The sequence below is a fragment of the Oncorhynchus masou genome, chromosome 23 (assembly GCF_036934945.1).
Source record: "Oncorhynchus masou masou isolate Uvic2021 chromosome 23, UVic_Omas_1.1, whole genome shotgun sequence".
NCBI classification, from domain to species: domain Eukaryota; kingdom Metazoa; phylum Chordata; class Actinopteri; order Salmoniformes; family Salmonidae; genus Oncorhynchus; species Oncorhynchus masou.
In genome coordinates, this window is record NC_088234.1 from 32,001,564 (window position 1) to 32,024,990 (window position 23,427).

At 43.9% G+C, this 23,427-nt stretch overlaps 3 protein-coding genes and 1 long non-coding RNA gene across 4 annotated transcripts; 2 read left to right on the plus strand and 2 right to left on the minus strand.

Annotated features, from left to right (window-relative positions):
- Positions 1–5,800: 5,800 nt before the first annotated feature.
- LOC135510752 (uncharacterized) lies at positions 5,801–8,216 on the minus strand. The gene is made up of 4 exons (XR_010451150.1): positions 8,142–8,216; positions 7,226–7,286; positions 7,089–7,138; positions 5,801–5,884 (listed from the first exon to the last, which is right to left on the minus strand). It is a non-coding gene; the product is annotated as an uncharacterized LOC135510752 (long non-coding RNA).
- LOC135510751 (uncharacterized) lies at positions 8,117–11,797 on the plus strand. Its single transcript, XM_064931924.1, has 7 exons — positions 8,117–9,403; positions 9,674–9,852; positions 10,088–10,198; positions 10,377–10,430; positions 10,629–10,790; positions 11,136–11,261; positions 11,461–11,797. Exons 1-7 carry the CDS (start codon positions 9,397–9,399, stop codon positions 11,494–11,496), a joined length of 675 nt encoding a protein of 224 aa, XP_064787996.1. The 5' UTR covers positions 8,117–9,396; the 3' UTR covers positions 11,497–11,797.
- An 8-nt stretch (positions 11,798–11,805) lies between these two features.
- slx1b (SLX1 homolog B, structure-specific endonuclease subunit) lies at positions 11,806–19,532 on the minus strand. The gene is made up of 5 exons (XM_064931923.1): positions 18,997–19,532; positions 18,847–18,898; positions 12,735–13,058; positions 12,365–12,577; positions 11,806–12,202 (listed from the first exon to the last, which is right to left on the minus strand). Exons 1-5 carry the CDS (start codon positions 19,167–19,169, stop codon positions 12,173–12,175), a joined length of 792 nt encoding a protein of 263 aa, XP_064787995.1. The 5' UTR covers positions 19,170–19,532; the 3' UTR covers positions 11,806–12,172.
- A 583-nt stretch (positions 19,533–20,115) lies between these two features.
- On the plus strand, positions 20,116–21,897 carry zgc:112271 (uncharacterized protein LOC553698 homolog). The gene is made up of 3 exons (XM_064930779.1): positions 20,116–20,304; positions 21,444–21,541; positions 21,648–21,897. The coding sequence occupies exons 1-3, from the start codon at positions 20,242–20,244 to the stop codon at positions 21,745–21,747; spliced, it is 261 nt and encodes an 86-aa protein (XP_064786851.1). The 5' UTR covers positions 20,116–20,241; the 3' UTR covers positions 21,748–21,897.
- The last annotated feature ends 1,530 nt before the right edge of the window (positions 21,898–23,427 follow it).

Consider the following 23,427-nt stretch of genomic DNA (forward strand, 5'->3'; position numbering starts at 1 on the left):
GTTCTAGGGCCTGTCACGTCTGCTCCCGCTTTTCCCTCCCCTGGAGCTTGAGGACTCCAGGGAGCCCTGCAAAACGCACACCTGCCTTCCCTTGTCACGCGCTTCAGTGATATTGGACTCACCTGAACTCATTCATCACATGATTATTTCCTCCCCTATATTTGTCAGTTCCCTTGCTCTGTTCCCCGTTGCTGCGTTAATTAGTTGTCGTCTTTGTATTAGTTTGCTGACGCTGTTCCTGTCTCGTTCCATGTCCGTTATATACACTGCTCAAAACAATAAAGGGAACACTAAAATAACACATCCTAGATCTGAATGAATGAAATTTTCTTATTTTTTCTTTACATAGTTGAATGTGCTGAACAACAAAATCACACAAAAAATATCAATGCAAATCAAATGTATCAACCCATGGAGGTCTGAATTTGGAGTCACACAAAACTAAAGTGGAAAACCACATTACAGGCTGCACCAACTTTGATGTAATGTCCTTAAAACAAGTCAAAATGAGGTCCAGTAGTGTGTGTGGCCTCCACGTGCCTGTATGACCTCCCTACAATGCCTGGGCATGCTCCTGATGAGGTGGTGGATGGTCTCCTGAGGGATCTCCTCCCAGACCTGGACTATAGCATCCGCCAACTCCTGGACAGTCTGTGATGCAACGTGGCGTTGGTGGATGGAGCGAGACATGATGTCCCAGATGTGCTCAATTGGATTCAGGTCTGGGGAACGGGCGGACCAGTCCATAGCATCAATGCATTCCTCTTGCAGGAACTGCTGACACACTCCAGCCACATGAGGTCTAGCATGGTCTTGCATTAGGAGGAACCCAGGGCCAACCGCACCAGCATATGGTCTCACAAGGGGTCTGAGGATCTCATCTCGGTACCTAATGGCAGTCAGGCTACCTCTGGCGAGCACATGGAGGGCTGTGCGGCCCCCCAAAGAAATGCCACCCCACACCATGACTGACCCACCGCCAAACCGGTCATGCTGGAGGATGTTGCAGGCAGCAGAACGTTCTCCACGGCGTCTCCAGACTCATGTCTGTCACATGTGCTCAGTGTGAACCTGCTTTCATCTGTGAAGAGCACAGGGCGCCAGTGGCGAATTTGCATTTACATTACATTTACATTTAAGTCATTTAGCAGACGCTCTTATCCAGAGCGACTTACAAATTGGTGAATTCACCTTCTGACATCAGTGGAACAGCCACTTTACAATAGTGCATCTAAATCATTTAAGGGGGGGGGTGAGAAGGATTGCCTTATCCTATCCTAGGTATTCCTTGAAGAGGTGGGGTTTCAGGTGTCTCCGGAAGGTGGTGATTGACTCCGCTGTCCTGGCGTCGTGAGGGAGTTTGTTCCACCATTGGGGGCCAGAGCAGCGAACAGTTTTGACTGGGCTGAGCGGGAACTGTACTTCCTCAGTGGTAGGGAGGCGAGCAGGCCAGAGGTGGATGAACGCAGTGCCCTTGTTTGGGTGTAGGGCCTGATCAGAGCCTGGAGGTACTGCGGTGCCGTTCCCCTCACAGCTCCGTAGGCAAGCACCATGGTCTTGTAGCGGGAGCTTCAACTGGAAGCCAGTGGAGAGAGCGGAGGAGCGGGGTGACGTGAGAGAACTTGGGAAGGTTGAACACCAGACGGGCTGCGGCGTTCTGGATGAGTTGTAGGGGTTTAATGGCACAGGCAGGGAGCCCAGCCAACAGCGAGTTGCAGTAATCCAGACGGGAGATGACAAGTGCCTGGATTAGGACCTGCGCCGCTTCCTGTGTGAGGCAGGGTCGTACTCTGCGGATGTTGTAGTGCATGAACCTACAGGAACGGGCCACCGCCTTGATGTTAGTTGAGAACGACAGGGTGTTGTCCAGGATCACGCCAAGGTTCTTAGCGCTCTGGGAGGAGGACACAATGGAGTTGTCAACCGTGATGGCGAGATCATGGAACGGGCAGTCCTTCCCCGGGAGGAAGAGCAGCTCCGTCTTGCCGAGGTTCAGCTTGAGGTGGTGATCCGTCATCCACACTGATATGTCTGCCAGACATGCAGAGATGCGATTCGCAACCTGGTCATCAGAAGGGGGAAAGGAGAAGATTAATTGTGTGTCGTCTGCATAGCAATGATAGGAGAGACCATGTGAGGTTATGAAAGAGCCAAGTGACTTGGTGTATAGCGAGAATAGGAGAGGGCCTAGAACAGAGCCCTGGGGGACACCAGTGGTGAGAGCGCGTGGCGAGGAGACAGATTCTCGCCACGCCACCTGGTAGGAGCGACCTGTCAGGTAGGACGCAATCCAAGCGTGGGCCGCACCGGAGATGCCCAACTCGGAGAGGGTGGAGAGGAGGATCTGATGGTTCACAGTGTCGAAGGCAGCCGATAGGTCTAGAAGGATGAGAGCAGAGGAGAGAGAGTTAGCTTTAGCAGTGCGGAGCGCCTCCGTGATACAGAGAAGAGCAGTCTCAGTTGAATGACTAGTCTTGAAACCTGACTGATTTGGATCAAGAAGGTCATTCTGAGAGAGATAGCGGGAGAGCTGGCCAAGGATGGCACGTTCAAGAGTTTTGGAGAGAAAAGAAAGAAGGGATACTGGTCTGTAGTTGTTGAAGACGGAAGGGACGTAGCCAGCGGTCAGGGATGAGTTGATGAGCGAGGTGAGGTAAGGGAGAAGGTCTCCGGAAATGGTCTGGAGAAGAGAGGAGGGGATAGGGTCAAGCGGGCAGGTTGTTGGGCGGCCGGCCGTCACAAGAAGCGAGATTTCATCTGGAGAGAGAGGGGAGAAAGAGGTCAGAGCACAGGGTAGGGCAGTGTGATCAGAACCAGCGGTGTCGTTTGACTTAGCAAACGAGGATTGGATGTCGTCGACCTTTTCAAAATGGTTGACGAAGTCATCTGCAGAGAGGGAGGAGGAGGGGGGAGGGGGAGGAGGATTCAGGAGGGAGGAGAAGGTGGCAAAGAGCTTCCTAGGGTTAGAGGCAGATGCTTGGAATTTAGAGTGGAAGAAAGTGGCTTTAGCAGCAGAGACAGAGGAGGAAAATGTAGAGAGGAGGGAGTGAAAGGATGCCAGGTCCAGTTTTCCTCCATCGGCTGCCCGGAGCACTGTTCTGTGAGCTCGCAATGAGACGTCGAGCCACGGAGCAGGAGGGGAGGACCGAGCCGGCCTGGAGGATAGGGGACATAGAGAGTCAAAGGATGCAGAAAGGGAAGAGAGGAGGGTTGAGGAGGCAGAATAGGGAGATAGGTTGGAGAAGGTATGAGCAGAGGGAAGAGATGATAGGATGGAAGAGGAGAGAGTAGCGGGGGAGAGAGAGCGAAGGTTGGGACGGCGCGATACCATCCGAGTAGGGGCAGTGTGGGAAGTGTTGGATGAGAGCGAGAGGGAAAAGGATACAAGGTAGTGGTCGGAGACTTGGAGGGGAGTTGCAATGAGGTTAGTGGAAGAACAGCATCTAGTAAAGATGAGATCGAGCATATTGCCTGCCTTGTGAGTAGGGGGGGAAGGTGAGAGGGTGAGGTCAAAAGAGGAGAGGAGTGGAAAGAAGGAGGCAGAGAGGAATGAGTCAAAGGTAGACGTGGGGAGGTTAAAGTCGCCCAGGACTGTGAGAGGTGAGCCGTCCTCAGGAAAGGAGCTTATCAAGGCATCAAGCTCATTGATGAACTCTCCGAGGGAACCTGGAGGGCGATAAATGATAAGGATGTTAAGCTTGAAAGGGCTGGTAACTGTGACAGCATGGAATTCAAAGGAGGCGATAGACAGATGGGTAAGGGGAGAAAGAGAGAATGACCACTTGGGAGAGATGAGGATTCCGGTGCCACCACCCCGCTGACCAGAAGCTCTCGGGGTGTGCGAGAACACGTGGGCGGACGAAGAGAGAGCAGTAGGAGTAGCAGTGTTGTCTGTGGTGATCCATGTTTCCGTCAGTGCCAAGAAGTCGAGGGACTGGAGGGAGGCATAGGCTGAGATGAACTCTGCCTTGTTGGCCGCAGATCGGCAGTTCCAGAGGCTACCGGAGACCTGGAACTCCACGTGGGTCGTGCGCGCTGGGACCACCAGATTAGGGTGGCCGCGGCCACGCGGTGTGGAGCGTTTGTATGGTCTGTGCAGAGAGGAGAGAACAGGGATAGATAGACACATAGTTGACAGGCTACAGAAGAGGCTACGCTAATGCAAAGGAGATTGGAATGACAAGTGGACTACACTTATCGAATGTTCAGAACGTTAAGCTTACGTAGCAAGAATCTTATTGACTAAAATGATTGAAATGATACAGTACTGCTGGAGTAGGCTAGCTGGCAGTGGCTACGTTGTTGACACTACACTAATCAAGTCGTTTCGAGTGTAATAGTTTCTACAGTGCTGCTATTCGGGGCTAGCTGGCTAGCTAGCAGTGTTGATTACGTAACGTTACGTTAAAAGAACGACAATAGCTGGCTAGCTAACCTAGAAAATCGCTCCAGACTACACAATTGTCTTAGATACAAAGACGGCTATGTAGCTAGCTAGCTACGATCAAACAAATCAAACCGTTGTACTGTAATGAAGTGAAATGAAAATGTGATACTACCTGTGGAGCGAGGCGGAATGTTGACCGGGTTGTTGAAGTTCAAATCGGAAGACGTTGGCTAGCTGTTGGCTAGCTAGCTAGCAGTAACTCCTACGTTAAGGACGACAAGTAGCTGGCTAGCTAACCTCGGTAAATTAAGATAATCACTCTAAGTCTACACACTCTAAACTACACAATTACCTTGGATACGAAGACAGCAAAGACACTATGTAGCTAGCTAACACTACACTAATCGAGTCGTTGAGTGTAATAGTTTCTACAGTGCTAGTGGACGTTAGCTAGCTGCTGGGCAGATAGCAGTGTAGACTACGTTAGAACGACGAAATACGATAATTACGCAATTATCTTTGATACAAAGACGGCTATGTAGCTAGCTAAGAAGAAATTGCTAAGATTAGACAAATCAAACCGTTGTACTATAGTGAAATGTAATGAAAAGTTATACTACCTGCGGACCGAAGTGTAGATGCGACCGCTCGCTCCAACCCGGAACCGGAAGTCTTGCCAATCTTGGTGTTCTCTGGCAAATGCCAAACGTCCTGCACGGTGTTGGGCTGTAAGCACAACCCCCACCCGTGGACGTCGGGCCCTCATACCACCCTCATGGAGTCTGTTTCTGACCGTTTGAGCAGACACATGCACATTTGTGGCGTGCTGGAGGTCATTTTGCAGGGCTTAGCCAGGAAGCATAGGAACTGAGAAGTGGTCTGTGGTCACCACCTGCAGAACCACTCCTTTATTGAGGGTGTCTTGCTAATTGCCTATAATTTCCACCTGTTGTATTCCATTTGCACAACAGTATGTGAAATTTATTGTGAATCAGTGTTGCTTCCTAAGTGGACAGCTCTGGGTCACCGCCGATGGAACCACGGGTGCCTAGCCAACTCGTCGGGCTTCCACGCCCTAGCTGGCTCGAGAGGTTTCCTTGCCCCGGGTGGCTCGGATGGCGCCCATCCCACGTCGGGCTTCAGCCGGATCGTCAGTTCTTGTTCGCCAGGCCGGTCCAGGAGTTTTTTGTCTTTTGTTTTGTTGGTGACTTCGGGGTGGATTCCGCCGTCGATGGAACCGGGGGTGCCTAAGCTAGCCTGTCGGGCTTCCACGCCCTGGCTGGCTCGAGAGGTTCCCTTGCCTCGGTTGGCTCGGTGGCTTCCCATTCCACGTCACGCTCCACCGGATCATCGGGCTCCCTCTCTACAGCGGGATCGACAGGTGCTTTGCCTCAGCTGGATCGTCAGGCTCCCATGCTTCAGCCGGCTCGCCAGGGTCTCACACTCCTGCCGGTTCGTCGGGCTTCCACACCCCAACTGGGGTCACTTAGAAATGTCCTTGTTTTTGAAAGAAAAACATTTTTTGTCCAATAAAATAACATAAAATTGATCAGAAATACAGTGTAGAAGTGTTAATGTTGTAAATGACTATTGTAGCTGGAAACGTCTGATTTTTAAAGGAATATCTACATAGTCGTATAGAGGCCCACTATCAGCAACCATCACTCCTGTGTTCCAATGGAAAGTTGTGTTAGCCTTTTAAAATTATAAACTTGGATTAGCTAATTGATCATTAGAAAACCCATTTGCAATTATATTAGCACAGCTGAAAACTGTTGTCCTGATTAAAGAAGCAACAAAACTGGCCTTCTTTAGACTAGTTGAGTATCTGGAGAGTCAGCATTTGTTGGTTCGATTACAGGCTCAAAATGGCCAGAAACAAAGGACCTTTTTCTGAAACTTCAGTCTATTCTTATTCTGAGAAATGGCTATTCCATGTGAGAAATTGCCAAGAAATTGAAGATATCGTACAACGCTGTGTACTACTCCCTTCACAGAACACCGCAAACTGGCTCCAACCATAATAGAAAGAGGAGTGGGAGGCCCCGGTGCACAACTGAGCAAGAGGACAAGTACATTAGAGTGTCTAGTTTGAGAAACAGACGCCTCACAAGTCCTCAACTGGAAGCTTCATTAAATAGTACCCACATAACACCAGTCTCAACATCAACAGTGAAGAGGCAACTCCAGTCTGAGATATGGCTTTTTCTTTGCAACTCTGCCTAGAAGGCCAGCATCCCGGACTCGCATCTTCACTGTTGATGTTGAGACTGGTGTTTTGCGGTTACTATTTCATGAAGCTGCCAGTTGAGGACTTGTGAGGCGTCTGATTATCAGAGCGTACTGTAAGTTAAGAAAGAGTAGGTTGTTCAGTTAGATAGTTATGATAACAATAATGATAATAGTAAATCATAATAATAATACCACCCCCCCTCTAGGAATATATTTCAGGATGTAGAAGACACCAAGAAGTCACAGCATGTCATATCAGCATCCAGCTTTGAAGAATTTGATGTATGAATTGTGTATGTAGTGTAAAAATGGTAGGAAATAGGTCCCAAAAAGTGTCAAGAATAATAGACAAGAAAACGTATGAGCAATAACAATAGTGTGCTTTGCATGCTGCAAGCACAGAAATAGTAATAGCTTTTAAAATGTTATAACAGAAAAAATATAATATACTGAATAGCCAGCATCTTACCTTCAAAACAAACTCCTCCCAGTTGTTTGAGAAACCTTGCTTTGTAGGCCCTGTGGTGTGAACAAGGTACAATTTTCAATAAAGGAATGACAATCAAATGGTACAGTTCAGTGGAATAATTTAAATGAATATCTAACCTGAACATCATCCACACCAAAAGTCCTCCAAGGTCCAGGGGACAAGATCCGAGCAATGTTTCTGTGAACACAGTGTATATGAAAGTAAATAAAAAGTACAATTCAACAGCTTTTTATACTCCAGCGTGCATAACAGGTTTGAACACAGTTGGAACTGAATTAGCCCAAGTATTTTTCACAACATGTATGGATGTTGCTGGTCCAGAAAATTTATTTTTGACTGCAAACACACCATTTCTCACATCAATGCACTCACATGCAAAAAATATTTCAAAACAATGTGTATGCTTTCTTCGGAAATGTGTTTTGAAGTTTTTCTTATTTAACTTCAGTTTGCAATATAGACAAGTTGTAATGTCTTTTCTTGACTCTCCATGTATGTTGTAACCAGGTGATTTCATTATTGTATATACTATGTGTAGGCTGTGTAGACTCGCTATGTGTAACTAAGGGAATGGCATCAACAATACAAATTTAGAGTCAGCCAAACACAACAAGGCATACATTGAAGAAACACAGAATATCAACAATCTAATCGATTGCAGAAACTGTATATTTAAACCTAGGCTTACTGCTCAAGTAGGCGAATTTGTCCAAATAAGAGCAATTAGCTAGCTCACGTGCAAATGGGTGCAGCAGGGTAGCCTAGTAACCGGAAGGTTGCAAGTTCAAATCCCTGAGCTGACAAAGTACAAATCTGTCGTTCTGCCCCTGAACAGGCAGTTAACCCACTGTTCCTAGGCCGTCATTGAAAATAAGAATTTGTTCTTTAACTGACTTGCCTAGTTAAATAAAGGTAAAAAAAATATATATATATATATATATATATATATATATATATATATATATATATAAATATACCACTGCACTGGTATAACATTAATATTACAAAGTGCATAATGACAGTCTCACTTACTTCCATGGTTTATATTTTTATCCATGTAGGTTCGATTAAGATTTGCTTTCGTTGACGTTGATACCTTTGACGTTTAACTCAACTTGGGTGACCTTGAAGGAGACGGGAAGGGTTTGCATTTGACTCCACCCACATTGAGCCCTGCCCCGATGTTTGATTCCGACCACATTGAGCCCGGCCCCGAACTGCACGCTGCAGTCAGGGGCTTCTCATAGGTCCTGATACAGGCTGCTCTCGTTGCTATCTCTGTCACACTGGCTGCTGCAAGGTGGTCTACTGTTGCTGCCAAGCTGCCAGAATGGTCCGTGTCAACAGAAATATAACATAAAGAATAGACACGAGCAATCATGGAAAATAAACGTTTGGTTGGAGTTTAAACAACAGACTCGACCAGGTCGAAGTTTTAGTTTCGACTGCAGGCCCACAAATACTAGGCCTATGGTGTGTCTGAGCTGACTGGCCTATATTCTAATAGTTTAAAATCAACTATTTGACCAGATACCAGGATGGCAACAACAACTGCCTGAGTTACACCAGGAACGCACAATCCCTCCAGCAGTGCTCAGACTGTCCGCAATAGGCTGAGAGAGGCTGGACTTAGGGCTTGTAGGCCTGTTGTAAGGCAGGTCCTCACCAGACATCACTGGCAACAACGTCGCCTATGGACACAAACCCACCGTCGCTGGACAGTACTTAATGCAGCTGGTGGCCATTTTTTCCCATTGACTGAAATATTGTATATGGTTGTACAGTATATGTCATTTCTGATTGCTAAGAGTAATATTGTTTCTTTTTGTAATTAAAAAGTGTTATTTTTAAAATAAATTGTATTGAGTTAACTTTTATGTTCTGTTATATTTCCAAATGTCCAAATTAGTCACTGTTTCTCCATCTGAATTGCTTGCTGTTTGGGGTTTTAGGCTGTTTCTGTATAGCACTTGTTTACATCGGCTGATGTAAAAAGGGCGTTATAAATCAATATGATTGATTGATTAATGTGCGACTCAAAACATACTGGGATTTAGTAATAAGATGTATGATTATGGAATACAATTTCTGAAAAATGGTTTGCCTATGTGCCTATGCCACAACTTCGGAATGTAGGATCAAATTTCTCTCACTAGAGGGCAGACATTATGGAAAATAAAACTTTACTGGGCGTTTACTCGTCTCATTTTATGTGCAACGTTCAAATACAAAACGTAGGCTGTTTATTAAATAGGCTGTAGGATATCTTTGCAGCAACTCTGTGGAAATGGAAGGTAAATTCTTTTCGTATTGCATTTGTTTACTTTAATTCAACCTACTAGGCTGCATAATTCCTTCAAAATGTCCGGATAATGTGTTCAACAAATGTAATTTCCAAACAAACGTAAACTAACCATAAGAAATCAATTTGTTTATTTTTGTCCAATTCTGGATGCCTACCTTGGCCTATTGCCTAGAACAGTTATGGTTATGTATAGGCTAAAACAGTTAGGGGTCTGTTTTCCACATTGGCATATGGTTTTCCATCCTCTATCCCGCCGAAGTTGTTGCTGAAACTGGGGTTATTGCTGACTCACCCGCCAATTCACAACCTGCCGGCGACGTGAATGAAGAGAGAGGTTCCCTCTTCGATGTTACATTTCTGGACCACGACTTTCCAGGTGCTGAGACTGAGACTCCGACCCGCAAGACCTACCAGGAGTTCCAGCCCAAAGCACTGGGGGTGTGTGAGTCTATTTTTGCGGAAGGCGAAATCTAAGAAACAACTAAATCCTCATCAATTCCCTACAGAATAAGGCTATTTTTCTAAACTACTGATATTGTATTCCATTGTTAATTGGTTCTCAATTACTTAACTTGATTTAATAACGTTAAAATGCAAGCATAAAACTGTTCTTCCTACTGCATTTATTCTGTAGGAATCTTATTAACTTTGTGGATATTTCCTCTCATCATAGGTCTCTCAGATCACTTTGGGTGTGTTTGTGCTCAACTCAGTTTATGTCAGTGTAGCCAACCGATTGGATCAGAGAAATGAAGAAGTAACCAGGGCGATAGGCTCCCTGTCTGTGAGTAGGATACTTCTCTATGCATGTCCTTGGCCGCTTATTAGGTTTATTACTATGGTAAATAAATTCATGCTATTATTGAACAAGTGAAGAAACCTATGATTTGTTCTTGTTTTTCCTTGCTGTATCTTGCCATGAAATGGGGGATTTTCAGCTAACTGTGCTGTGCTCTCTGTAGGCGATAGTGGCGGGAAGTGTGGCCATAGCAGCACAGAGTCTTCATGTTCCCACAGTGAGTCATCATAGTCGGAACCCAGATCTGTTTGTGCTGTTTTGCCTACTCCTACAGTCAGTTGGCAAGAGAGTACAAACAGATCTGTGACCAGGCTAAATTATCATATTTTCTAACTGAGATTACCTGATTTTTCTAACAGAGTTCATTTATATCTGGAAGACAAAAACATATGTCTTATTTTCCTCATCCTTTCAGCTGAAGGCATGTCTGGGGACACAGCTGGCTACCTGCCTTATGGCCATGTTCAACGTGGTCGTCGTAGGAGGAAAGCTGTCTGACACCCACTTAGTGCCAGACTGCTGGCTTTTCACTGATTACAACAACACACATCATCACATCACCTGCGACAAGCTGATGGTGAGTCGCATAGAAATAGTTAGAACACAGACTATACAGTATACTGTATATAATACCTATATAATGTATCTGTTTGAGATCAACTACTTCAGCTGAATCTCACACTGAAAAGATTTGGGGAAGTTCTGGGGAAACTATTGTCTTGTACAGCACAGAGACTTAGTAGTTGGTAGCAATCAGAACATCTATATGTGTCAAAGGTTGTTGATGGAATACATGAATATTAAAACAATACAAATTGTGCTGAAGATGGTTAGAAAAGTAAATGTAGCAACAGTATGGTAGTGTCATTCACTCATACCTCAAACTCTGTTTCTGTGTCTGCTATCGCCCACACTGACCCAGAATTCAGTGTATCCATTCTATGTCGAGTGGTTCCTCGTGCACGCAACTCTCCTCGGCATTTCTGTCACCCTGACTATCTACAGCTGCAAGCTGCTCCGCTTCTGCTCCCCTGCAGCACCCAGCATGGTAAGAGTTCATTTTAAGAGCATGAGAATTTGAACACATGCCAAATGGTTTGACCAGATGCATGTTCCATACTCACATGCTCTTGAACACTTCACTGAAGCTATTTGATCACATACACAATGTATTTACAGTTTAGCTGCTATGCTTAATCTGAGAATGCTTTCATTGTTGTTTAATCATGTTGTTTTCTTTCTTAAAGCCTGTGGTCACTGCATATACTAGCCCTGCTCAGTGACAAGAGATGAAGTACATAGAAAGGAACCTAAAGCCATCATGAAGAGACACTGATGGGTCTATCTAGCCATGCACTTTTTTCAAATCTATTTGTCACTATTTTTTCTGTCTTGCACAAACACTTGATGTTTATATGTTATATGGTTGCCTTTTTTATGATAAAGTTTGGTTATTTTGTTGTCTTCTGATGATAGAGTATGTCTGTTTAGATCTGTATGGTCTCAGGTGCTATTTTAGTGATGGGTTTAAGGAGTGAAACTTTGTGGGTACATCATATTGAAATAAACACTTCCTCAGGGTCAAAAACATGTGCTTTCCTTGGCTCCAAAACAAAGCATCTATGTTTTATTGGTTGTACATACAATACATAGGTTTTACACACATTTAAAACGGCCTTATTCATGATTGTTTTTCAGTTAACAGATACAATCTAAAAAGGGTTCAGATGCTGCATTAAAAACATTTTTTCACACCAGATTAGCATGATTTTTGTGCATACATTAAATCTTCTGATGGGATCAACAGCTTTGCTGTTGCAGGTCCATTAAAGAGTAACTTGCTAGTCATTGATCTACTGTATTTCATCCTATCTTCGCAGTCTTTTCTCTGTACAGTCATGGTGACTCGGTAGCAGTTCAAAGTTCATATTACGAAGGTTCTGACTGATCACATTCAGATTAGAACTGCAGTTCATCTGTCCAATGGTTCTGTGGAACAGCACAGATGCATTATTACAAGTCATTTAACAGAAGTATCACAGATGCCTTGGGCCTTCATCCTAATATTTTTACTGTTAGTTATTGAGGCAATTAATAAGTAAAATACAAAACACTGACAATCATTATTCCTACATTTGAATCGCCACTTACTTGGGATGAGGATGTGTTCTTCTCCAGATCTCCGTAACAGCCATTCTTGTGGCGAATCAGACTCCCCCACAGTACTGAGTGACGGCAACCAGGACACTCCCCCTCCACAGGAAGGAGATGTGCGGCCTCACCCGTCAGAAAGTGTTTGGCTAAGCAAATCAGGTGACTGGTCATGTGACATAAGGGATGGAAGCAGGTCATCTTATCTGCAGACTGAAAGGATTAAATTAATCAAGGTCCACATGAGCAGTCAACTAGCTAAATTAGATATTTCAATGCAGGTTTGGAACAAAACCCTGCGTCTTCAATGCTCTCCAGGACCAGGATTGGTGGCCACTACAGCTTTACTATAAAGCGCCATGAGCTTTACCTTAACAGTCCCCTGACAAAGGAGGCATATATCTGCACCCTTCTCCTCTTGTTCCTCTTCCACATCCTTCGGTTTCTGTTTCCTGGCCCTGATGCTGCCGAAGGCCAAAGGGACGTGCAGCGGCGGCTGAAGGCCAGGCTCAAAGTCCATCCTGTACTCCTGCTTGAGCCAGCGGGTGGTGAGGGGCAGGCGGCTCCACGGCATCACCCGCAACATGTTGGACACCACACGCCAGTGGAACTGCAGGCTGGATTCCTTCTTTGAGCGCCGGGTGACATGGGACAGGCGTCGGGAGGAGTGGGGGTTCTGCCATGCCCATTCAAACTATTGATGGAAGGAAGGAGAAGACAGAGGTTAGGTCTTGAAATGTCAATCTGGTGGGGAAGTGACACGTATGGGGTGTAACTAAGGTTGTTGAATTGAAAGTTACACAGAACCCAAACCGGCTGCGCGCGTGCGCCATCGTGCATAAATGTATTTTGTCACCCCCACACCAAACGTGATCACGACACACAGGTTAAAATATCAAAACAAACTCTGAATTATATTATTTTGTGGACAGGTCGAAAAGCATTAAACATTTATGGCAATTTAGCTAGTAGCTTGCACTTGCTAACTAATTTGTCCTGGGATATAAACATGGAGTTGTTATTTTACCTGAAATACACAAGGTCCTCAACTTCGCCAATTAATCCACACATAAAACGGTAAACTGAATCGTTTCTAGTCATCTCTCTTCCTTCCAGGCCTTTTCCTCTCTTGACTTTATACTATGATTTGCAACTTTCATAAATTAGGTTCATTACCGCCACTGACCTTGTTTGTCTTTCAGTCACCCACGTGGGTATAACCAATGAGGAGATGGCACATGGGTACCTGATTCTGTAATGCTTCGAACACACCGACTGCGTAATTGCATCACTACTGCATAACATTTTGTGCAGCTAAGTAACTATACTGATGCAGGTATCTTTTGCAGATGGTCGCATGCGGTTGGACACATGGAGGAGAATCATTTTCGCAGTTTCCTCAAAACAGTGTCTTTTTGACACAACTGCTGACAGCTACAGGGACATAAACACAAAGAACGCTGCTTGGAGACAAGTGTCCACGAGAGTAGGATTGCCAGGTCAGTTTAGTAGTGAGCAAAGTGTTAGATGTGGCTATTTTTTTTACCTTTATTTAACTAGGCAAGTCAGTTAAGAACATATTCTTATTTTCAATGACAGCCTAGGAACAGTGGGTTAACTGCCTTGTTCAGGGGCATAACGACAGATTTTTAACATTAGCTAGCTTGCTAACCTAGCCAATGAGGTGTGTGTGTGAAAGTCATTAAATGATGCTAATTACTATCCCTGATAACTTTCCCAAATAATCATGTTTGAATGAGTTTGAATGTCAGATAAATAGTAATAGAAATGGTATAGTACTGTACCACTAATAATTTGGTCAGATAACCATGTGTGTGTCTGTGTGTACAGTAGGTGACATGTCCATGATAGCTATCTAATAACTATAATTATGCTAGGTAATGGTTTGGCTTATCATGTTCATGTCTATCTTAAGAAGACTGTAGGAGGAAGTGGAGAGGACTCAGGGACAGGTATCAGAGAGAGAAGGGTAGCGAAAGAGAAGAAGAGGTCTGGGTCAGCAGCTTCAGGCCAGCAGCCTTGGCGCTTCTGCCACATTCTTTATTTTCTGGATCCATTTATTGTGCCTCGGGCAACGAGTGACAATTTTACAGCCAGACCTACTACGTCATCCACAAGTGTTGTCGCCACCGGTGCATCAAGACCCTCAATGTCATCTACAAGGGCAACCATCGCCAGATCCACTCAACTCATTTCAGCAGAGGCTCCTCCAAGCCGTCGAGAGGGATGCAGCCCAACCTGATGCTCACAGGAAGGAGGATGAAGAGACCCTCTTTGCCATGAGCCTGGTGCCAACACCGAAGAGGCTGCCAGCAAAGAAAAGCAACAGTCAAGGTTAAAATGTATCAGCTGCTTTTCGAAGTCGAGTTCAGTGATCCGTTTCTTTTTCCTCCACATCACAAGTAGTGTCATAAGTGTTGTGACAGTGAAGTAAAGTAGGTCATTTTTACAGTATACTCATGTAGGCTAATTGGTATTTCAGATCAAAGTATTAATATGAGGCAAATGTATAGCTGTTGTTTCTGGGTTAGAAAATATCCTAAAACAGTTTGCTGTCTAAATATTTGCCTGTCATATTCATCTTTTGATCTGAAATACAAATTCCACGAGTAAACAGCAAGTATTACCAACTTTTACCACCCTGTTCCAATATTTACACCACTAACTACACAAGCAGTATTTAGTTAACATAATATAACACCATAAAAGGTGAGATTTATGTTAAGCTTGTATGTGTTGTTTTTCTCTTCCCTTCCATAAATGGAGTCAATTTAGCCAACCAGCTCACAGGAAGGACAGGAAGAGGAGTTGTCTGGTTGTTGTTTTGACCTCCCTCATTGTATCTTTCTTTTCACACACGGCAGTTCCGTTTAAATTCAGTCAATTCATAAAGTAATTTGTTTATAAAGTCTTAGGATAGCATTCATTATTAGATTTCTGAATTGACAGAATTGAAACTCATACACTGGAGAATTCACAGATGCTCTTGTTGGTCTCTTACAAGACTAAAGGTGAATATATTTATTTAATTTAAAACCACTTGAAAACCAGGGTGTTGAAACTTTTTGTGAAGTTAAGTTCCATCGACTGGTCCATGACATCCAGGGGCCATTTGTTTGTTTAGCTGTGTTATGGCTAAATATTATTTTCTTTTTTTCAGAGACACACACACACACACACACACCTCTCCTCCAGTCCTCTCTGTACCTCAGCTCTCCAGTGCCCTGCCCTCTCTTCTCTTTATGGCCATGTCTGAAGTTCCCCTACTATGTCTAGGCTTTATGAGTAGTGCCTGTATCTGTCTGCAGTTGTGCCAAAAATACATGCTCTTGTTGTTCCCTTACAGATTACAGCCTATACATTCATTTATTTTTCATTTTTACAAGCACGTACACACCTCTTTCAATAGTTAAAAAAAACATACATACCTGTCATGTTCTTTCCTGTACTTGAATACTTATTAAATTATGTTTTCATAGTCAGTTTCAGTTTATTAATATCTCATTTAGACTTAGTCTGCTTATTTCTTCCCTACACATTTGCAGATCTAAGACATGAAAGTAAAAACACATTCTCTTCCTAATTAGTTTTTTCCCCACCTGTATTTTGTCAGACCAGTGAACATGGTTGTAAATGGTACTATTTGTATGGACCCTAGGGTACCCTTTCCCTTTGTTATCATGTCGTATAACCTTAATTAGTGCTCCCGCTCACCTGATGTACCATGCCAGGTGTGTATAATACTGCCGTTAATGGGAGAGGGAAGGGGTTAAGGTGTGATTTTACTCCCAAATTTCACTTAAATATAACTTCCAAATGAAGAGAGGAAATGATACATAAAGTAATATGTGGGAAAAATGCAATTTTATGGACAACGGTGGATGGTTCTTAAAATAACCTTTGTGTTAGGGGGCTCTTAAAAGAGCTGTTTCACTCCACGGCATACTGCCATGGAACTTCACCTGCTGGCGATGAGAAGTAGGTGGTCAGTTTCTCCCTCACCTGGAGTGCCTGTCTGGGGGTGTTGTTGGCATCTGCCCTGGTGACATCAGGTAGGTAACCATTTGGCGTGCACATCTTCATCCAGAGCGGCTCCTGGAAAAGACCTCCGCAGGTAGTTGTGGAGAACACGTGGCCTTCACACAGGCATCAACATTTGAGGGACTGAGACCAAGCACTCTCCGATACATTCTCCACCGGGCTGCCAGAATCACAAAGGCATTCAACAACTAACCTTGCCTTGGACAGTCGTTTGTTAAAGATCCTTACAGGCTTTGGGCAATGGCAGCTGGAGTCCAGCGTAGGGCCTCATGAGGTTGGGTCGCAAAGGGAAGGCTTCGTTGCCGACGAAGACGTGGGGAACAGGTCCCAGGTCTTCTGCCCCAGGGAGTGATGCAGGTGGTGGACTCTCCAGGGTGCCATCCTGAAAAGCCTGGCCGAAGGCAGAGTCCCGGAGGGTCCCGCCATCACTTCACTTGCCGTAAGCACCAACATTGACAACACGAAAACCGCAAATGGTATCTACTACAGCCAAGAGTACAACTGAATATGTACCCTTGCAGTTGTAGAATTGTGAACCTGAGCACGGTGGAGCCTGGATTACTACATGTTTCCCGGCAATGGAGCCAAGACAGTTGGGGAAAATAGCACCTCTCCAGGAACTCGGCAGCGATACCCCTCAAATCTTCCTCCTTGGGGAGAGACATGTATCCACCAACCAGACAGTCCCAAATGGCTTGTGCCACAGCGGGGACAATGCCTGCCACCGTGGACCGTCCAACTCGGAAGCTGAACCTGATGGTCCTGTAGGAGTCCCGTTGCCAAGAATCTAAAATATAATTCAAAATAATTATCAACAGTGTGTGTAACTTGAATTCCACCCACATATTTTATCTACTCATATTGAGTACTGTTACTCATTACTGTTTATTATACTCTACTAATTATATTGTAATACTCATCAACCATCATTAACAATGCCTTGAAACAGTACAATTCAGTCTATGACTATATCAATAAACTGTAGCCCAGGCCAACTCTACCCTTAGAAAGAATGGTACCATCTACTTAAAAGGGTTCTCCGGGTGTCCCCATAGGAAAACCCTTTTTGGTTCCAGGTAGTACCCTTTTTGGTTCCATGTATAACCTTTTCCCCAAAGGGTTATACCAGGAATCAAAAAGTGTTAACCTATGGGGAAAGCAGAAGGACACTTTTAGAACCTTTCTCTAAGAGTGAATGCAAGTCCAATAAGAACTTAATGAATGACTAACTGTCTTGAACAACAATGGGTCCTGGAGAAGACTAGCCTACCTTCATCAGAGCAGAAGGCACCCCAACTTTCTTTTCATTTGGTAACATTGCATAATTAAAAAAGGATTATAAACCAACTTTGGGAAAAGTTATAGCCCTAATGGACATTCTGTAAAAATACATCTGATGTCAAATAGGGACTATTAACTAGAGAGCCCTTTAGCTTGCACATAAAAGCAATATATCAAATATCAATCAATTATGCTATCAAAGGCTTTAAAAAATGTACTAGAATTTAGCTTACCAGAGACAAATCGCCAGGCGTTCATCTGGGCTGATGGGCTCCCGGTAGTTGGTATTCATTTGAGCGATCCTGGCTCCGACCATCTGGAGCAGGTGATCGAACTGGCTTTGGTCCAGACGAAAGTAACTTCGGAATTCCTCTTCCAAACAATTGAAGCTCTTGAATGAGACGGTGGTACTCCCCTACTTGCTTTCGGGACTTTAACCATCTCTGGACCCACACAGAACGGCGCTTTCAGCGGGGCTGGTCCCGGTCCAACAGCACGATCAAGACCACCTTCCTCCATGTTGAAAGAGCCTACTCTGCTATCTTGACTATTTATTATTGCATTTCGCTCAAAAACTGAATTTTGGAGGGAAATTATACGATAGGCTCTCTCACAATTAATTTGTGGATGTCATCGAATAAATAATATACTTGGCAAATACATTTATAAAAAAAAAAATGTAAAGAAAGTCTACAGCCAAACTGTTTTAATTATGTTATCCCACATTTTTTTTACTTGATATGTGTGCAATAAAAATTCAACATTCACATTTGCTACTTTCTGTCAATTCAATGCATTCAATTTGATGCATTCGAAAAAATCCAATATGCACCACACAGAACGCACTGCAACACAATGCTGCAAGGCAAGCGCAGAGTTCCAGTGGAAATTAATGTACTTCTGGTGTATCAAAACGCAAAGACACAGTCGGTGTGTTCGAAGCGTAAACCAATGAGGAGATGGGAGAGGCAGGACTTGCAGCACGATCTGCGTCAGAAATAGGAATTACTTCTATTTTAGCCATTGGCAACGCAGATACTCGTTGGCGCATTAATTGAATAACATCGATTTCTAAATTTCGCGACGCGAGCGGTGTGATCAGCCTATCAGGCTAAAGATAGCAGTTCCTACTGACTTACCCTCAAAGCAGCTATGTCAGAGGGGAAGCCATGAATGATGAGAACCATCTCCCTGTAGACGGTACAAAGACAAAATCCACATGATGCACAAGGTCTCCCAAAGACTGTAGAAATGGCAACATATTATTTTACATTAGTTCTGTTAGTTACCAAGGTCCCCTTCCACTGGTCCTCTTGGCTCCACCTCGGTGTCGCCCGGCGTTGTGCTGTCCTATACGACGCTCCGGATTCACAGTGAAACCAATGTAGATACGACCCTTGAATTTGGGATTGGTGCAATACAGCATGTACACCCCGAATAAACTCTCTACCTCCAAGACCATAGTAGATGTACATGAAATAATCAAGTCACCAAAATAAAATCCAAATGTAGTTATGTGTCAATAATAAGCAAGTTAGTGTCAACTAACAGTTAGCTAGCTAGTCTGACTTCTACCTGGTTACAAAATGAACTTAAACCTGATGTGAGTAGTATGGTAATATATAGTCTTACTCCAGCATTATGAAATACATTTGCACATTAATTTCCCCCTAACCGATACCACCTGAGAAAAAATGTATGGTAAACAAGAGAGGAAGAAGCGAAGCGAGAGTATTTACTCCACCCAAAATCTGTCCATGTGAGGTAAACCCATTTTGTATTTAGATCTATGATAGTGTCGAATTACTTGAGGCTTATTTGACTAATAACGTTTAATATTCATGCTGTTACAGATGTACTACTATAAGTGGATGCACGTGGCATTCCTGCAACTTTGAGAAAAACGACGTATTGGTGTGTCAGGCGTATCTGCCCTCTCATTGGCTAGAATGGTCCCACCTGATCTCGCCTGCCTTCCATCTTGGAGGACATGTATTTCCACTGTTAGAGCGGTCACTCGACTATCTTCTCAGTATAATAGATAATCTTTGTTTTAACAAAACGTTTTCTGTTTTCAAATTAATAGAGGTTCAAGCTAATGCCTGACACAACATTGTACAAAGCACACATAATACTAACATTTTAGACATTTCAAAATGTGAATTTACGAGAAAAATCCCACAATTTTGTATCTTTGGTCACGTGAGATGGTATATTTACAAACTATTTATTCATGCATGAAATTAAACAAGATCGTAAAATAAGGACCCCCACATGTCCCAATTGATTGGTCACTCCGAGATGGTCCAATTCTAGTGCTCATTGGTGTAAAAAATATTCTTCCCGCCCTGTTTGGTAGCTGTTTGGTTAGACGTTCTGACTCCATAGTTGCGATTGGATACTTTCACATTTTCGGAGTATCTAATTCCGCCTCTCAATACATACATGGTAGTGGACCTTCCCTTTCGCTTCGTCATCTTGTTTAACAAAATAACCTACCGTAACGTTTTGGATCATAAAGCGACACCAAAAGTATGTCTGTTACAACAGATCACATCCGTGACAAACTAATCAAGGAGATCGGAGCGGTGCATGTGGTATGTATCCCTATTCCACAATGAATGAACATGGATGTTGCGCATCACAGGCTGCGTTTACACAGGGAGTTCAATTCTGATATTTTTTGGGGACTAATTGGTCTTTTGACTAATCAGATCACCTCTGAAAATCTGATGTGAAAAGATCTGGGTGTTATACTTTGATAAACAACTTTGATAAACAACCAGAAATAAATATAGATTTTCTGCTTTAATTAAGAAACTTAGACATGTGGTTTTGGTTGTTGGATCATTTAGAACAAGCTTATATTTCCAAGAATAAAAAGTTATTTTAGAATATTTTGGCAAGTTAGCAGGCTAACTCATTGATCCTGCTTTGTATTATACCCCTATGACACGGGTGGGCAAACTTATTTTAAGCTCGGGCCACATCGGGATTTTGAAATTCAACGGAGGGGTGCATGTTTTGGGTGACTAATTGTTTGTTATATTCAATGTGCGTGGGCCTCCTGAGTGGCGCAGTGGTCTAAGGCGTCACTACAGACCCAGGTTCGATCCCAGGCTGTCTCACAGCTGGCCGTGACTGGGAGACCCATGAGGCGTCGTCTGGGTTAGGAGAGGGTTTGGCACACTGACGTGCTCGCCAGATGTACGGTGTTTCCTCTGACACATTGGTGCGGTTTCCGGGTTAAGCAGGCATTGTGTCAAGAAGCAGTGCGGCTTGGTTGGTTCGTGTTTTGCAGGACGCACGGCTCTCGACCTTCGCCTCTCCCGGGTCCGTAAGGGAATTGCAGCGATGGGACAAGACTGTAACTATCAATTGGATACCACAAAATTGGGGAGAAAAAGGTGTTGAAAAAAATCTAAAATTGCCCTATGCTGTGATTGATTGGTGAAAAAAAACAATTAGTGATACAGAATTGGGCTGATTTTGGTCATTTTGTATTTGTACATTTACACTCCTACTGGAGAGCTACTGGGTTTACAGACTTTTGTTCTAGCTCTGCTCTTACCCAATTCTACTAATCAATTGCTCATGATCAGAACCTTAGTTGAGTCTTGTGTGTTAGTACAGGACTGGAGCAAAACCATTCACACCCGGGAGGTGCGTTGCCACTCCTGAGCTATGGTGTGACACACCCCACCAATGACCTGTTCTACCGGCTTTATTTTCACAGGAAGTTGAAGACACATCCCCTAACAGATGTGCTGCCAGCTTCAAAGTTCTAATAGTGTCTCCCCAGTTTGAGGGGAAACCACTGCTGGCGAGACACAGGTAGGCACAGTGGGCAGGTAGAGCTGATATGTGTTATGAGCTAACTTTGAATGGATATGTGGAGTAGACTGTAGTTGACTCTTGTTTCTGATTTTTGGTTTTTCAGGATGGTGAACACCTGCTTGGCTGAAGAGCTAAAAGAGATCCATGCCTTTGAACAGAAGACGCTGACACCAGAACAGTGGGAGAAACAGAAAGCACAGTGATGAAGACACACACTGACCATATTTACTTGACAACTTTTTATGTGTAAATAAGCAACACTTGCTCACACAATGTTGACTTTCTGGCCTAACATATATTTAATTGCAGGCAATGATGACTGAAATTAAGTATTAAACATGATGACAAAACAATCCTGGTCCGAATTCCTTAATGATTGAATGAGTGTACGGAAACTTCACTTTCAGTTTTTGTTGTGGAGGTATGTGATTATTACTGACATTATTCCAAATTGTTATTAGGAATGGAACAACGCAAAACACGGAACAGGCAGAAAAACTCAAATGAAGTCTTATCACTTAAATAAACCATTACTGCTTTTGTTCGGTCATAACAATGAATGACTTGACTCAAGGAAATGGCTTTTCAGATTGGAAAGCCCCAAATAAAATTATTTATATGAGATCAAGTGTGTAAATTAATAAAATGGGCTGGTACAGCTTTGAGAATTGATTATATGACTTGTCTGTTTTACAAAGCTCTCTTTCCAAGGACTAGATAGTGTGCATGTGCACTGATGTCTATTGAAGCTTCAGATAAAGCTAGACGCCAGGTCGAAGGAATTGTCCGTAGAGCTCCGAGACAGGATTGTGTCGGCACAGATCTGGAGAAGGGTACTAACACATTTCTGCAGCATTGAAGGTCCCCAAGAACACAGTGGCCTCCATCATTCCTAATGAAAGAAGTTTGGAACCACCAAGACTCTTCCTAGAGCTGGCCGCCTGGCCAAACTGAGCAATCGGGGAGAAGGGCCTTGGTCAGAGTACCTCTGTGATGGGAGAACCTTCCAGAAGGACACCCATCTCTGCAGCACTCCACTTATCAGACCTTTATGGTTGAGTGGCCAGACGGAAACCACTAATCAGTTAAATGGCATGCCAGCCCGCTTGGTGTTTGCCAAAAGGCTCCCAAAGGACTCTCAGACCATGAGAAACAAGATTCTCTGGTCTGATGAAACCAAGACTGAACTCTTTGGCCTGAATGCCAAGCATCACGTCTGGAGGAAACCTGACACAATCCCTACGGTGAAGGATGATGGTGGCAGTATGCTGTGGGGATGTTTTTCAGTAGCAGGGATTGGGAGACTAGTCAGTATTGAGAGAAAGATGAACGGAGCAAAGTACAGTGAGATCCTTGATGTAAACTTGCTCCAGAGCGTTCAGGACCTCAGATTGGGGCAAAGGCTCACCTTCCAACAGAACAATGACCCTAAGCACACAGCCAAGACAATACAGGAGTGGCTTCGGGACAAGTCTCTTAATGTCTTTGAGTGGCACAACCAGAGCCCGGATGTGAACCCGATCGAACATCTCTGGAGAGACCTGAAAATAGCTGTGCAGCGACGCTCCCCATCCAACCTGAGAGAGCTTGAGAGAATCTGCAGTGAAGAATGGGAGAAACTCCCCAAATACTGGTGTGCCAAGCTTGTCTTTTAATACATTTGCAAAAATGCCTAAACCTGTTTTTGGCTTGTCATCATGGGGCATTGTGTGCAGATTGATGAGGATTTTTTTTAAATCCATTTTACAGTGCTCAAAAAAATAAAGGGAACACTTAAACAACACAATGTAACTCCAAGTCAATCACACTTCTGTGAAATCAAACTGCCCACTTAGGAAGCAACACTGATTGACAATACATTTCACATGCTGTTGTGCAAATGG